This window comes from Elephas maximus, chromosome 16, assembly GCF_024166365.1.
Source record: "Elephas maximus indicus isolate mEleMax1 chromosome 16, mEleMax1 primary haplotype, whole genome shotgun sequence".
NCBI lineage: Eukaryota > Metazoa > Chordata > Mammalia > Proboscidea > Elephantidae > Elephas > Elephas maximus.
In genome coordinates, this window is record NC_064834.1 from 63,353,400 (window position 1) to 63,370,630 (window position 17,231).

At 40.2% G+C, this 17,231-nt stretch overlaps 1 protein-coding gene across 1 annotated transcript in view; it reads left to right on the forward strand.

Moving 5' to 3' along the window:
- ACSL5 (acyl-CoA synthetase long chain family member 5) overlaps positions 1-17,231 on the forward strand; it is a 65,444-nt gene that overhangs the window by 46,544 nt on the left and 1,669 nt on the right. The window contains exons 13-20 of the mRNA XM_049855503.1: positions 329-463; positions 973-1,068; positions 3,270-3,342; positions 3,613-3,701; positions 3,975-4,091; positions 6,204-6,347; positions 7,278-7,379; positions 8,062-8,133. Of these exons, the coding sequence (XP_049711460.1) occupies positions 329-463; positions 973-1,068; positions 3,270-3,342; positions 3,613-3,701; positions 3,975-4,091; positions 6,204-6,347; positions 7,278-7,379; positions 8,062-8,133 (828 nt within the window). The remainder of the gene's footprint in view (positions 1-328; positions 464-972; positions 1,069-3,269; positions 3,343-3,612; positions 3,702-3,974; positions 4,092-6,203; positions 6,348-7,277; positions 7,380-8,061; positions 8,134-17,231) is intronic.

The window sequence follows — 17,231 nt, forward strand, 5'->3', positions numbered from 1 at the left end:
CTCCTTGAGCTGTTTTTTGTCAAGTACCCCCAGCTGACTTTGTAGGTAGGTGCCAATCACCTTTTGAGGACGTCCTTATATCTCAGTTGTCAAAGCTGTTTGCAGAAAACCAGGAACCTGAAGGGGCTGGAGCTCTGTGTCCATGTACAAAGTCTACTGTTTGAGTGTGACCATAACTCTCTGGGATCATCATTATTTAGCAACCCAGTTTACAAGTGAGGGCCGCTTCCTTATGAAGCTATAAGGTAGCATCTCTTGTTCACTAACTAGGTGGCCTTAGAAAGTATCTCCAATAGGTTTCCAACTAAGAGGTGCTATCACCCTGCAGGTACAAAATGAAGCCAAGACACCCTTGAAGAAGCTCTTGTTGAACCTGGCTATTGCCTGCAAATTCAGTGAAGTGAAAAAGGGTATCATCAGGAATGACAGTTTCTGGGACAAGCTCATCTTTGCAAAGATTCAGGTAAGTTGGGTGGGTCCTGGGCAGAGAGAAGCAAATGTCCAGGTTACCCACTGCCTCAGCATGCCTTGCTTTTCCTCTGATGGCTGAGTTTCTCTCTACCTGGAGATCCTTTCAGACTTTCTGTACCCACTCACCTGTTTAAGATCCCACTGAGACAACTTTGCCACTAAGGGAAATTGGTCAAATAAGCAGAAAACCTATTTTATTTTATTTAGATTCCAGTACTCTTTTTTATTGCTTAAGGTGGTTGGTTTCAAATGACTCCCTGTGGGGATTACAAGTAATTTGAGGGGTTCAAGAATATGAATCATCTGAGGAACTTGTTTACAAAAAATGCAGGTTCTAGCCCCAGATATGGTTATGACAATAAAAGCTATCATTTTAAGTGCTTTTCTATAATGTCAATCTCTTTTCTAAGTGCTGTGTAAATTAACTAATTTAATTCTTGGCTACCCTACCCATTTTCAGAAAGAATGGGTTTCAGCAGTTCTTTTGTCTCTACTGGACAGGCAAGCCTGGGCGGGAAGGTCCGCATCATGGTCACTGGAGCTGCCCCCATCTCCTCTCCCGTCTTGACCTTCCTCCGGGCAGCAATGGGATGTCTGGTAAGCCAAGCATCTTCTTTGAAGATAGTTTATTTCACTTTTGCACAAGCAAAGCTCGCTTTTTAAATAAAAATCAGAACACAACCAAAAATTATCAAAGAAGTCACCCAAAATCTCAGAATCAAGAGAAAACATTCTTCTAGTCACCTCTTCATGCATCGGTTTATAGAAACCTTTACATCAATGGGATCAGTGTTCTAAAACTTATTAAACAGTGTCCTGTCAACATGCCCCTTGTCCAAATAAAGATGTAAATCATTTCAGTGATTTACTAGTAATTTATTAAATAAACCTGTTTAGGATTTGTGGCTTCCAAATGGAGCTCTGGTGGTGAAGTGTTTAAGAGCTCAGGCTGCTAACCAAGAGGTCAGCAGTTCGAATCCACCAGCTGTTCCTTGGAAAGAAACCCTATGGGGAAGCTCTGCTCTGTCCTATAGGGTCTCTATGAGTCGGAATCGACTCGACAGCACACAACAACAACAAATAGTCTCCAAAAGGCCTGTCCCTGGGTGGCGCAAATGATTAAGTGCTTGATTACTAACTAGAAGATTCCAAAAACCCTATGGAGCAGTTCTACTCTGCATACATGTGCATGCAAGCAGGGATTATTGGGTCAAAGCAGATTTTTTGTTCATTTTGTTTTTTACATGTTGGTGTATACTATCAAACTCACTTCCAGAAAAATCTTATATTTTTTTATACATTCCTGAAAATAATGCATAAGGCCTTTGTGATAGGCTTTGTCAGTTATTTAAATCTTGCCAATCAGATACGTAAAAAATTTTATTGCAGTTTTGTTTATTTTATTAACGCTGAACATGTTTTCTATTGCCTATTGGCACTTGTATTTCTTCTCTGAATTACTTGTTTGTATTTTACTTGTAGAAAAATGGGCAAATTTCATACTCTTTCATATTGCTTTCTAAGAGTTCTCCATATGTCTAATATTCTTGTCATGTGTTAGAAATATTTTTCCTAGTCTCATCTTTTTGCCTTGTGTGTTGTTATATAAAAGCTTTAAATCTCTGTCTGCAAATGGATTCATTCTTTCTATTTATTGTTTCTTAATTGCTTGGGTAGGACTTTCTAACTCTCAATAGTTCATAAGCCTGTTTTTGCCCATACGTTCTGGTATGCTTAGGTTTTACATTTTTCCATATGAGTCTCTGCTTCATCTGGAATTTAGGGCTTTAGCATGGATTCTGCCCCATTTATTCATTTATTTTCCAAATGGGTAACTAGTTCATTCATTCGACCATCTATACTGAGCATGGAAAAAAAAAAAAAAAAAGGACACACTTGTCCTTACAGCAAATGTTCCCATCCTTTAACCATAATCAAAAAGGATTCTGATTAGATGCCAAGGCCAGAGGTCCTCCAGTCTTTCAAACTATCACCCTCTTGGCTATTCTTAATACTTCCCTTTCGCTCACATCTTAATCCAATAGATGAGGAGGTTCAGTTGCCACCCTCTACCCCAGAATTGTCTTCTCCAAGCTTTCCTCTCTCTCTCTCTACCAACTTTGCCTGTCACCGTCCATATCCACCATTGCAGTAGCCTATGAACTTGCTTCCTGCCACGAGCCTCTCTTGAGTCAAAATTATCTTCTATACCAGGGGTTGGCAAACTGTGGCCCAGGACAAATCTGGCCTGCCACCTATTTTTATAAATAAAATTTTACTGGAATACACCTATACATGTTTGTGGCTGCTTTCATGCTACAATGGCAGAGTTAAGTAGTTGAGACAGGCCAGATGGTTCACAAAGCTGAAAAATATTTACTATGTGGCCTTTTATGAAAAAGTATGCTGCCCCTGCTCTATACCACATCTACAGATTTTTCCCTTAAAAAACAAACAAAACAAAATCTCCCTTTATTAAACCCTTTCATTGCCCAGATTAAAGTCCAGTTGCCATTGGGTTGCACACCACTTAGTGAATAACTCACATTTTCCCACTGACTTAAAAAGCCACATTTCATATAAGTTTCTATGCTTTGGTCTATTTATGGACACTTTTGGGTTTTGAGTTAATGCTCAGTTGTAAAGACTTAGCAGCTTGGCATGAATTCCAGGTATTAGGACACTACAGTGTCCTCCAGCCCTCAGAAACCTTGCTTTCCTCCTGTCTTGGTTATAGGGCATGACCAACGAATGCTTTATCTTGAGTACACCTCAAAGCCCTTCTTTGGTTTCCCCAGGTGTTTGAAGCTTATGGTCAAACTGAATGCACAGCTGGATGCACATTTACATCACCTGGGGACTGGACATCAGGTAGGTTTCCCATCTGCTGGACAGGAGGTGCAGTGGGTTCTAAGTGAATGTGAAAGTATAAATCTAGATAACCTCGATGCTTTGGACTAGAGTGGCAAATGTGAAACTCGGGTTTTTGGTCCAGGCCTGTAAATCTTGACTATCCCATCATGGATGCCGGATGATTTTTCAGTTTTATTCTCTTGGAGTCAGTCCATAAATATCTCAGAAATATGCTTGGGATCATCACATTTTACAGTCACCCAGCTGATTCAGTGTGGTGTATTCTAGGCCATGTCGGAGCTCCTCTGTCTTGCAATCATGTGAAACTGGAAGATGTGGCTGACATGAACTACTTTTCAGTGAACAATGAAGGAGAGGTGGGTAGGTTGTGCTCTGTAGTCATGTCCAGATTAGCATGGTGGGATGCTGACAGCAGAAAGAGCACACAGTTGTAAGCAGGCTTGGGCTAGACTCCCTTGAGATCCTGAGCCTCACTTTTTATCCCCTAAAATGAGTACTAAAATCTAATGTTCCTCACACTGTAGTGAAGACCAACAAATGATTTAAGGTGGGAGCAGTGCTTTGTAAAGCACCCTGGTGGGAGTAGTGGTCTTTACTATTGTCATCACCGTGTACTGTCTGGCGTGCAGATCTGTATCCGAGGCACTAATGTGTTCAAAGGATACCTGAAGGAGCCTGAGAAGACAGAGGAAGCCCTGGACAAAGATGGCTGGCTTCACACAGGAGACATTGGTCGCTGGCTCCCGGTGGGTATTTAACTTCTGGAAAGGTCATCTGGGGAGAACCACCTGCTTATAGCAAGAAAGGCAGAAAAGTGAATAGGTTAATCAAGTGAGGGAGCTGACGGGAATTAGGCCTGTGTTTATGGCTTCTTCTTGCTATAGAGAGAAGAATACGCCATTGAAGAAGCTAGACTGGGAGTTGGGAGATGTATGTTCTCATCCCAGCTCTTCCACAAACCAACAATATAATCCTGGGAAAATAACTTAGGATCTGCCTAAATTAGCAAGGCTTTCTGTCTCTAGGCCAGAGTGTCCTTTTGCTACTTTGGTTACAATGTTATAGAAGACAGCAAGATACAGATCAGTTGAAGGGTTTTCTTTTTACCTTTTTCCAAGAAAATACAATTCTAGCAGTAGTCAATGCTGCTGGCACTGTTTCCAGAGCCAAACTGAAGGTGGGATTCTTTAATAGGTCAGATAGTCCTGGAGCTCAGAGTTGGCATGGCTCCCTTGACAACGCAATAGATTTGCTCATAGCCAGGTAAAACTAGGTGACTGTCTAGGAAAGGTGGGGGCGAGGGGTGTAGCATTCTGTTCTTGTACTTATTTTTCTTGAGACAGATATTGTGATTTGATAACTCCATGAACCTACACCTTTTACCTTTTATGGGATTCAGAGGAATACATTTCTTCCTAATTAATTTGTTGAGACATAGCCAGACAAGGCAGCAGGATTTCTAAAGGAGGTGTTTGCAGAGGTTTGCATTTGCCTCTCAGAGACCTTCATAGACCCTCTCTGTGGAAGACAAAGACCTTTTTAGCATAGCTTGCTGATAAACAATTAGCAGTTGTCCCACCTGTTTTTCTAAGAAGAAAAAAACCTTCAAGTCAGTTTCGACTCATAGCAACCCTGTAGGGCAGAGTAGAAATCCCCATAGGATTACCAAGGCATAGCTGATGGATTTGAACTGCCAACCTTTCAGTTAGCAGCCTGAGCTCTTAACCATTATGCCATCAGGGCTCCTTTCTAAGAAGAAAGGACGTTATTTCACAGTAGTGATAGAGCCTTGGGACCCCTGAACGGGATTTTCCAAAGGTCTCCTTTCTGGAAAGTCTTCTTTGGCTACTATGTTCTGGTGGAGTAGGAATGTAACTAGATCCTAAAACTCCTTTCTTGCTCAATAGTTCCAAAATTTAAGTGACATTCAAGGAATTTTTTTTGTGAAAACTTCAAGAACTCTGTTCCTAATGACATATTTCATTGACTTGGGTCTAGTGGTATCTCACTAAGATATATTCTATATAATAAGAGTTCCCTGTTCTAATAGGCCTAGGATGTAGGCAATAGAAGTGTCCTCACACCAAGTTGTAAAGGGTTGAGCCGTGTTGGTCACCTTCAGATAATGTCTTTTGGGTTGAATTGAGGGCTAATTTCTTGAGTCAGCCTTGTTGATGGTTTCAGGGTGGTTTCAGCCTATTGTCCTACTTAGCATGTGATCATGTGGATTGTATTTGCCACCTGTCCCAATTCTACAATTCAAATCCCTAAGAACGTTAGCTTCTTAGGCCAATTAGCTTAGAGAAATGAAGCTGCAAATAACCTCGGGTGTCTGGCCAGGGAGTCCTCCTGAGGCCGGCTTCTGTCCTAACAAGCACAATTGTTGACTTGCCTGATTAGCACAGTGAAGCTGTTTCAGCCTGCTCCCTGATCCAACAGGAGGAATACATGAAAGGAAGTCAGGGAGGGGGGCTCTAATTAATTCAAAAGTCTCCATAAAAGATAGCCGGCCTTTGTGTTCCTGAGAGTTCTGCAAATTAAAATTAAGTTATTGGAAATTGAGAACCGCAGAATTTCTTACTTGGATGAGACAACCATTTGCAGAACCCCAGCAGGTCCTGGGGACTTGCCCTGAGGCTGCACACTGAATCTCCACATAGACATACAGTATAAACCAGTTTTTACTAGAAGTTGCTTCCCTCCCCTTTCCCCAAAGCCAACAAAGAGAAAAGACTGTTCAAAAGTCTCTAGAGAAGTCAAGTCTAAAGAAAGAAGATATCTGTGACTCCCCCACTCTCCCCAAACACTGATATAACCCTTGGTCTCGCAAACACTGATGCTTTATTTGTGTCATACAGAATGGGACTCTGAAGATCATTGACCGAAAAAAGAACATTTTTAAGCTGGCCCAAGGAGAATACATTGCTCCAGAGAAGATAGAAAACGTGTACCTCAGGAGTGGACCAGTGTTGCAAATTTTTGTACACGGGGACAGTCTACGGGTAATATATCATTTTTAACAATAGCCATTTACAGACACCAAAAACCAAACCCAGTGCCGTCGAGTTGATTCCAACTCATAGCGACAGACCATGGTGATTCCTGTAGCCACAGGAAGCTTGTATAAGGTGGGTTCAGGATGAGGAAAACGGAGTTTATTAAAACTAAAGAAATGAAGCTGCATTCCAAACCTCAAATATGGTGGTATAAATAAAAAACAAACAAAAAAATTTCCCCCAAATTTTGATAGCAAACAAGTTGGCAAAACTATTAAACAGCTGTTCTAAAGGGTACTCATTCAGTCTAAAAGAATCCCAGGTTGCACTTAGTTCCCATTCCAGTTGGAGTTCCTCTGGCACAACAAACTTGTTATCAGTTGACGTTGAGTCAGCTCCAACTCATGGTGACCCTGTGTATAATAGAACAAAACCAGTCCTGTGCCATCATCATGATCGTTGGTATGTTTGAGTCCATTTTTATGGCTATTGTGTCAATCCATTTCACTGAGGGTTTCCCTCATTTTTGCTGACTTCTGTTTTACCAAACATGATGTTTATGTTATATACTAATTATATACTGAACATATTATATGGTGAATATTGTATCATATTATATATTATATACTGTACTTAAATTTAACTTTTTGGGGGGGGGATGGACAGGCCAGAGGTGCTTTAAGCTTAATATTGAGCACAACCTCTCTTGATACACGTTCAGATGGAACATCTTTGTAATGAGATGGTCAGTGGGGACAACGGGATTAGAGTTCCCCAAGACTTGTGACTACACGGTGAGAAAAGAGTAGGACACTAGTACTAAACTTGAGGTCTAGAGAACTATTACAAAGGTCTCATCCTTCTTTCTCTACCCCTGGGGCCATCCCTATGCTAGCTGTTTCATGTGCCTCTGTACTTTTTTTTTCCTTTCCATAGGCATCCTTAGTAGGAGTCATGGTTCCTGACCCAGATGTGTTTCCCTCATTTGCAGCCACACTTGGGATTAAGGGCTCCCTCGAAGAACTGTGCCAAAACCAAGTAAGTCTTACTTAGGAAAGCTTTACCCACAACCCACCCACTCTACCCCCGCCCCCCCAATCTACCCCCACTCCCCCCCACCCCACCCCAGCCTTCTCTCTGCAACAGCAGATTCTTCCTGTGCTGGGGCAGGTGGCTGCAGCCCAAATGGATTCCTGGGTTCCATTAGACTGGGGATAGGATGTGGGGTTTTAAAAAATAACTCTAGTCTCTTTATAGTAATATGTTCATCGTAAAAAAAAAAAAAAAATTAGAAAATGAGAGAAAGAATGCCATTAAGAGAGAAACCCTGTTAACGTTTAGAGTTGCCTTTTCTTCTCATTTGTGGAATCACTGTTAGGCTTCTGAAGAGCCCTGGTGATGTAGTGGTTAAAGCACTTGCTGCTAACCAAAAAAAGGTTGGCAGTTCAAACCCAGCCAGCTGCTTCAAGGGAGAAAGATGTGGCAGTTTGTTCCTGTAAATGTTTATAGCCTTAGAAACCCCATGAGGCAGTTCTTCTGTGTCCTGTAGTGTCCTATGAGTTGGAATCAACTGAAAGGCAAGGGGTTTGGTATTAGGCTTCTAATGTGCTTATACACACTTTCATATCCAGCCTTTATTCTGATGAAATTTTCTAGACATTTTGGTTGGGTCATGCCTAGCCTTTCATTCAGGCTCTTTTTCACTGTTATATATTTGTAGGTGGTGAAGACAGCCATTTTAGAAGACTTGCAGAAAACTGGGAAAGAAGGTGGCCTTAAATCCTTTGAACAAGTATGTACTGATGTCCTGGTCTCTTAAGTCATACTGGAAGTTTAATTTCAAGTTCCTGTTTATAATGGTGTTTAAATCTCTATTTTCCAAGAAACTGATTTTAGATTTTGTACCATTAACCACCCCACACATCTGTCAGTTTGTTGTACTTTGGTGGCTTGCCCGTTGTTGTGATGCCAGAAGCTATGCCACTGGTATTTCAAATATTAGCAGAGTCACTCATTGTGGACAGGTTTCAACTGCACTTCCAGGCTAAGACTGACTAGGAAGAAGGACCTGGTAGTCTACTTGTGAAAAAATTAGCCTGTGAAAAAGTTATGAATAGCAGCGGAACATAGTCTGATATACTGCCAGAAGATCAGCCCCTCCTCAAGTTGGAAGGCTCTCTAAAAACAACTAGGGAAGAGCTGCCTCCTCAAACTAGAGTCGACCTTAATGACAGGGATGGAGTCAAGCTTTCAGGACCTTCATTTGCTGATGTGGCATGACTCAAAATGAGAAGAAACAGCTGCAAATATCCATTAATACTAGGAATGTGGAATGTATGAAGTATGAATCTAGGAAAATTGGAACCCGTGAAAAACGAAATGGAACACATAAAGATCGATATCCTAGGCATCAGTGAGCTGGAATGAACCATTTTGAATCGGACAAGCAATGGTCTACTCTACCGGAAATGACAAATTGAAGGTGGCGCATTGGTTAAGAGTTCAGCTGCTAACCAAAAGTTTGGCAGCTCGAATCCACCAGCTGTTCCTTAGAAACCCTATAGGGCAGTTCTGCTTTGTCCTATGGGGTCGCTATGAGTTGGAATCAACTCGATGGTTTGATTTTGATTTTTGGCATTGCATTCATTGTCAAAAAGAACATTTAAAGACATATCTGGAAGAACAGTGTGGTCAGTAGTAGGATAATATCCAAACACCTACAAGGAAGACCAGTTAATACGACTATTATTCCCAAATTTACACACCAACCACTAATGCCAAAGATGAAGAAACTGAAGATTTTTACCAACTTCTGCAGTTTGAAATCAATCAAACGTGCAATCAAGATGCACCGACAGAGGCGGAGCCAAGATGGCAGAATAGACAGATGCTTCCGGCGAGCCCTCTTTACAACAAAGACCTGAAAAAACTAGTGAAATGAGTATATTTATGACAAGCTATGAGCCACGAGCATCAAAGGCAAGCTTAGAAAACGAACTGAGGGGTAGGGGGAGGAAGAGACGGTTCAGAAGCGGAGGAGAGTTACTGGACCTGAATCCGGGGGAGCCCTCAGGGACCTTTCCCGGAGCAGCGGCAGTGGGCTAGTATTAGTGTTTGGCTGCAGTTTCCTCAGGGAGAAGCAGCCAGTCACACAGCCTACTCACACCTCCGGAACTTGAGAAGAACAGCACTCTCGGCAAAAGCTAAGTACTTCTGTATGTTTTACCATGGTCCCCACCCCCAAGCCAGCTTCAGCAGCTGAATTCCCTGAGCCTGAGATAGGCCCTGTTGAGTACCTAGAGCCATCCTCCCAGCCTCGGAGAAGAAATAGATTTGCAACTGGGGGAAAAGATAATTTGCCATCTCCACTAACCGGGGGAGCTCAGGACAGAAGCAGCTCCTGTCTGGGCATAAAGGGTCCATGGATTTTGAGTACCTATCCCCTCTGCATGGACCTGTGTGGGCCTATTTCAGGAGAATAGGCCCTTGTTGGCAGACTCCAACTGTTTCAGCTGTGCGGTGGAGAGATGGGTGTTTGATGTTTGACATTGCTTTGCCTATTAAACAGGGTCCTCACCTACCCACATCAGGGGCCTAAGGACTGGTAGCTCCACTCAGGTCACCTGGCCACCTGCGACAGGGGTCCAAGGATAACTGGTACCTCCCAGTCCTTACAACCAAAAACTTTGGGTGCCCACGGTCCATCTGCAGAACCCACCCACCTGTATGCTCTAGGGATCAGGGAAACACTTTCCTCAGAGACACATGGGGGACGATTCTCAGCCCCCTGCCTTGTTCAGAGCATGGCACCCTGCTTCAACCAGATACTGGCACCTACACCAATCACCCCTGCCCCTCTAAGACTGTAGGACAGAGCCTGTACCACAAACTTGATGATCAGCTACCTGGACACCTGAGCTGAATTCATACAAGAAAAGTGAATGGACTCCTAGACTGATGTACCTGATAACAGCTCTAGCCATCTGGGGACAGATGGCAAAAATAATCAAGCTAGCTCACTCAAGCAACCCATTTGGGCATATCAAAACAAAGCAAAGCAAGAAGTTACGACACAGTAAGCAAGCTTAAACTAATACAATAACTTACAGATGGCTCGGAGACAATAGTCAATATCAAGTAACATAAAGAAACAGACCATGATCATCTCAACAAACTCTCAAAACAAAGAATCCAGGGATCTTCTAGATGAAAGTACATTCCTGGAATTACTGGAGGCAGAATACAAAAGATTAATATACAGAACCCTTCAATGCATCAGGAAGGAAATAAGACAATACGCAGAACAAGCCAAGGAACACACAGATAAAACAGCTGAAGAAATTAAAAAGATTATTCAGGAACATAATGAAAAATTCAATAAGCTGGAAAAATCCATAGACAGACAGCAATCAGAAATTCAGAAGATTAACAATAAAATTACAGAAGTAGACAACTCAGTAGAAAGTCAGAGGAATAGAATTGAGCAAGTAGAAGCCAGAATTTCTGAACTTGAAGATAAATCACTTGGCACTAATATATTTGAACAAAAATCAGATAAAAGAACTTAAAAAAAATGAAGAAATCTTAAGAATCATGTGGGGCTCTATCAAGAGAAATAACCTACGAGTGATTGGAGTACCAGAACAGGGAGGGATAACAGAAAATACAGAGAGAATTGTTAAAGATTTGTTGGTAGAAAACTTCCCTGATATCGTGAAAGATGAGAAGATATCTATCCGAGATGCTCATCGAACTCCACATAAGGTAGATGTTAAAAGAAAACCACCAAGACATATTATAATCAAACTTGCCAAAACCAAAGATAAAGAGAGAATTTTAAGAGCAGCGAGGGATAAACGAAAAGTCACCTACAAAGGAGAGCCAATAAGAATAAACTCGGACTACTCAGCAGAAACCATGCAGGCAAGAAGGCAATGGGATAACTTATTTCAAAAACTGAAGAAACAAAATGGCCAGCCAAGAATCATATATCCAGCAGAACTGTCTCTTAAAAATGAAGGTGAAATTACGATGTTTCCAGATAAACAGAAGTTTAGGGAATTTGCAAAAACCAAACCAAAACTACAAGAAATACTAAAGGGAGTTCTCTGGTTAGAAAATCAATAATATCAGGTATCAACCCAAGACTAGAACACTGGGCAGAGCAATCAGATGTCAACCTAGACAGGGAAATCAAAAAAAACAAAGCAAGATTTTAAAAAATGCTCAAAACAGAGTAACAGTGATGTCATTATGTAAAAGAAGACAACATTAAAACAGTAAAGAGGGATGAAGAAATATAGTTATAGATCTTCCATATGGAGAGGAACATACAGTGATATAAAGAAATAAAAGTTAGGTTTAAATTTAGAAAAATAGGGGTAAATAATAAGGTAACCACAAAGGAGACAAACTATCCTACACATCAAAATAAAACACAAGAAAAAAACAGAGACTCAGCAGAAACAAAATCAACAGCAACGAATATGAGGAAAGGACAATTCATAAAGATATTATACTCAGCACATAAAATTAAATGGGAAAAAGAAACTGTCAACAACACACAAAAAAGACATCAAAAGGACAGCACTAAATTCATACCTATCCATAATTACACTGAATGTAAATGGACTACATGCACCACTAAAGAGACAGAGTGGCAGAATGGATTAAAAAACACGATCCATCTATATGCCGTCTACAAGAGACACACCTTAGACTTAGAGACACAAACTAAAACTCAAAGAATGGAAAAAAATATATCAAGCGAACAACAAGCAAAAAAGAGCAGGAGTGGCAATATTAATTTCTGAAAAAATAGACTTTAAAGTTAAATCCATCAGAAAGGATAAGGAAGGACACTATATAATGATTAAAGGGACAATACACCAAGAAGATACAACCTTATTAAATATTTATGCACCCAATGACAGGGCTGCAAGATACATAAAACAAACTCTATCAGCATTGAAAAGTGAGATAGACAGCTCCACAATAATAGTAGGAGACTTCAACGCACTAGTTTCGGTAAAGGGCAGGACATCCAGAAAGAAGCTCAATAAAGACATGGAAGATCTAAATGCCACAATCAACCAACTTGACCTCGTAGACATATACAGAGCACTCCACCCAACAGCAACCAAGTATACTTTCTTTTCTAGTGCACATGGAACATTCTCTAGAATAGACCACATATTAGGTCATAAAGCAAGCCTTAGCAGAATCCAAAATATTGAAATATTACAAAGCATCTTCCCTGACCATAAGGCCATTAAAGTGGAAATCAGTAACAGGAAAAGCAGGGAAAAGAAATCAAACACTTGGAAACTGAACAATACCCTGCTCAAAAAAGGCTGGACTATAGAAGACATTAAGGATGGAATAAGGAAATTCAGAGAATCCAATGAGAATGAAAACACTTCCTATCAGAACCTTTGAGACACAGCAAAAGCGGCGCTCAGAGGTCAATTTATATTAATAAATGCACACATCCCAAAAGAAGAAAGGGCCAAAATCAAAGAATTATCCTTACAACTTGAATAAATAGAAAGAGAGCAACAAAAGAAACCCACAGGCACCAGAAGAAAACAAATAATGAAAATTAGAGCTGAACTAAATGAAATAGAAAACAGAAAAACAATTGGTGAAAGAATTAACAAGACCAAAAGCAAGTTTTTTGAAAAAATCAACAAATTGATAAACCACTGGCCAAACAGATAAAAGAAAAACAGGAGAGGAAGCAAATAACCCAAATAACAAATGAGATGGGTGATATTACAACATTCCCAACTGAAATTAAAAGAATCATACCAGGTTACTATGAAAAATTGTACTCTAAAAAATTTGAAAACCTAGAAGAAATGGATGAATTCCTAGAAGCACACTACCTACCTAAACTAACACAAACAGAGGTAGAATAACTAAATAGACCCATAACAAAAGAAGAGATTGAAAAGGTAATCAAAAAACTCCCAACAAAAAAAAGCCCTGGTCCGGAGGGCTTCACTGCACAGTTCTACCAAACTTTCAGAGAAGAGTTAACACCACTACTACTAAAGGTATTTCAGAGCATAGAAAAGGACGGAATACTCCCAAACTCATTCTATGAAGCCACCATATCCCTGATACCAAAACCAGGTAAAGACACCACAAGAAAAGAAAATTATAGGCCTATATCCCTCAGGAATTTAGATGCAAAAATCCTCAGTAAAATTCTAGCCAATAGAATTCAACAACATCTCAAAAAAAATAATTCACCATGACCAAGTGGGATTCATACCAGGTATGCAGGGATGGTTCAACATTAGAAAAACAGTTAATGTAATCCATCACATAAATAAAAGGCAAAAACCACATGATTTTATCAATTGATGCAGTTCAACACTCATTCATGTTAAAAACTCTCAGCAAAATAGGAATAGAAGGAAAATTCCTCAACATAATAACACGCATTTATACAAAGCCAATAGCCAATATCATCCTAAATGGAGAGAACCTGAAAGCATTCCCCTTGAGATTGGGAACTAGACAAGGATGCCCTTTATCACCACTCTTATTCAACATTGTGCTGGAGGTCCTAGCCAGAGCAATTAGGCTAGACAAAGAAATAGAGGGCATCCAGATTGGCAAGGAAGAAGTAAAATTATCTCTATTTGTAGACATGATCTTATACACCAAAAACCCTAAGGAATCCTCAAGAAAACTACTGAAACTAATAGAAGAGTTCAGCAGAGTATCGGGATACAAGATAAACATACAAAAATCAGTTGGATTCCTCTACACCAACAAAAAGAACATTGAAGAGGAAATCACCAAATTAATACCATTTACAGTAGCCCCCAAGAAGATAAAATACTTAGGAATAAATCTTACCAGAGATGTAAAAGACTTATACAAAGAAAACTACAAAACACTTCTGCAAGAAACCAAAAGAGACCTACATAAGTGGAAAAACATACCTTGCTCATGGATAGGAAGACTTAACATTATAAAACTGTCTATTCTACCAAAAGCGATGTATAGATTTAACGCAATTCCGATCCAAATTCCAACGACATTCTTTAATGAGATGAAGAAACAAATCACCAACTTCATATGGAAGGGAAAGAGGCCCTGGATAAGTAAGGCATTACTGAAAAAGAACAAAGTGGGAGGCCTCACTCTACCTGATTTTAGAACCTATTATATCGCCACAGTAGTCAAAACAGCCTGGTACTGCTACAACAACAGATACATAGACCAATGGAACAGAACTGAGAATCCAGACATAAATCCATCCACATATGAGCAGCTGATATTTGACAAAGGCCCCAAAACAGTTAAATGGGGAAAAGATAGTCTTTTCAACAAATGGTGCTGGCTATCCGTCTGCAAAAAAATGAAACAAGACCCATACCACACTCCATGCACAAAAACGAACTTAAAATGGATCAAAGACCTACATATAAAATCTAAAATGATAAAGATCATGGAAGAAAAAATAGGGACATTAGGAGCCCTAATACATGGCATAAACAGTATACAAAACAATACTACGAATGCAGAAGAAAAAATAGATAAGTGGGAGCTCCTAAAAATCAAACACCTATGCTCATCCGAAGACTTCACCAAAAGAGTAAAAAGATTACCTACAGACTGGGAAAAAGTTTTTAGCTATGACATTTCTGATCAGTGCCTCATCTCTAAAATCTACATGATACTGCAAAAACTCAACCACAAAAAGACAAATAACCCTATTAAAATATGGGCAAAAGATATGAATAGACACTTCACTAAAGAAGACATTCAGGTAGCTAACAGATATATGAGGAAATGTTCACGATCATTAGCCATTAGAGAAATGCAGATCAAAACTACAATGAGATTTCATCTCACTCCAATAAGGCTGGCATTAATCCAAAAAACACAAAATCCTGGAAGTTGGAGACGCTGTGGAGAGACTGGAACACTTATACACTGCTGTGGGAATGTAAAATGGTACAACCACTTTGGAAATTGATTTGGCGCTTCCTTAAAAAGCTAGAAATAGAACTACCATACGATCCAGCAATCGCACTCCTTCGAATATATCCTAGAGAAATAAGAGCCTTTACACCAACAGATATACGCACACCCATGTTTATTGCAGCACTGTTTACAATAGCAAAAACATGGAAGCAACCAAGGTGCCCATCAATGGATGAATGGGTAAATAAATTATGGTATATTCACACAATGGAATACTATGCATCGATAAAGAACAGTGAGGAATCTGTGAAACGTTTCATAACGTGGAGGAACCTGGAAGGCATTATGCTAAGTGAAATTAGTCCATTGCAAAAGGACAAATTTTGTATAAGACCACCATTAAAGAACTGAAGAAATAGTTTAAACAGAGAAGAAAATATTCTTTGATGGTTATGAGGGGGGGAGGGAGGGTGGGAGAGAGGTATTCACTAATTAGATAGTAGATAAGAACTACTTTAGGTGATGAGAAAGACAACACACAATACAGGCGAGGTCAGCACAACTGGACCAAAGCAAAAGCAAGGAAGTTCCCTGAATAATCTGAATGCTTCGAAGGGCAGCGTAGCAGGGGCAGGGGTTTGGGGACCATGGTTTCAGAGGACATCTAAGTCAATTGTCATAATAAAATCTATTAAAAAAAAAGATGCACTGATAATTACTGGTGATTGGAATACAAAAGTTGGAAACAAGAAGGATCGGTAGTTGGAAAATAGGGCCTTGGTGATAGAAACAATGCTGGAGATCACATGGTAAAGTTTTGCAAGATCAATGACTTAATCATTTCAAGAGTGGTAATTCCAGAACACTTAATTGTGCTCACGAGGAACCTGTACATAGACCAAGAGACAATAGTTCGAACAGAACAAGGGGATACTGCGTGCTTTAAAATCAGGAAATGTGTGGGTCAGGGTTGTATCCTTTCACCATACTTATTCACTCTGTACGGTGGACTATATGAAGAAGAATGTGGCATTGGGATTGGAAGAAGACTCATTAACAACCTTCAATATGCAGATGACACAACTTTGCTTGTCGAAAGTGAAGCACTTACTGATTAAGATCAAAGACAACAGCCCTCAGGGGATTGCAGCTCGACATAAAGAAAACAAAAATCTTCACAACTGGACCAATAAACAACATCATAACAAACAAAGGAAAAATTGGAGTTGTCAAGGATTTCATTTTACTTTGATCCTCAGTCAATGCCCGTGGAGGCACCAGTCAAGAAATCAAGCGATACATTGCATTGGGCAAATCTAAAAGACCTCTTTAAAGTATTAAAAAGCAAAATGTCACTTTAAAGACTAAGGTGCACCTGACCCAACCCATGGTGTTTTCAATCCCCTCACATGCATGTGAAAGCTGGACAATGAATAAGACTGAAGAAGAATTGATGCCTTTGAGTTATGGTGTTGGCAAAGAATATTGAATATAGCACAGACTGCCAGGAGAACGAACAGATCTGTCTTAGAAGTCATACAGCCAGAATGCTCATTAGAGGCAAGGATGCTGAGATTTCATCTCACACACTTTGGACAAGTGAAGGAACATTAGGCGGGACCAGTCCCTGGAGAAGGACATCGTGGTTAGTAGAGGGTCTGCGAAAAGGAGGAAGACCCTCAACGAGTTAGATTTGACACGGTGGCTTCAACAGCGGGTTCAAGCATAACAATTTGGAGTATATAGCTCAGGACTGGGAAGTGTTTTCTTCTGTTGTACATAGGGTCGCTGTAAGTTGGCACCGAGCTGATGGCACCCAGCAACAACGCCGTCATTAACCAATGGGACAATGGCAGTAACCTTTTGTAGGTATTTACATCCCTCTGTGCTCTTCATTATCCATTCTCCCTGCTCATTTCTTTCCCTAATTCAAGTGGGTAAGAA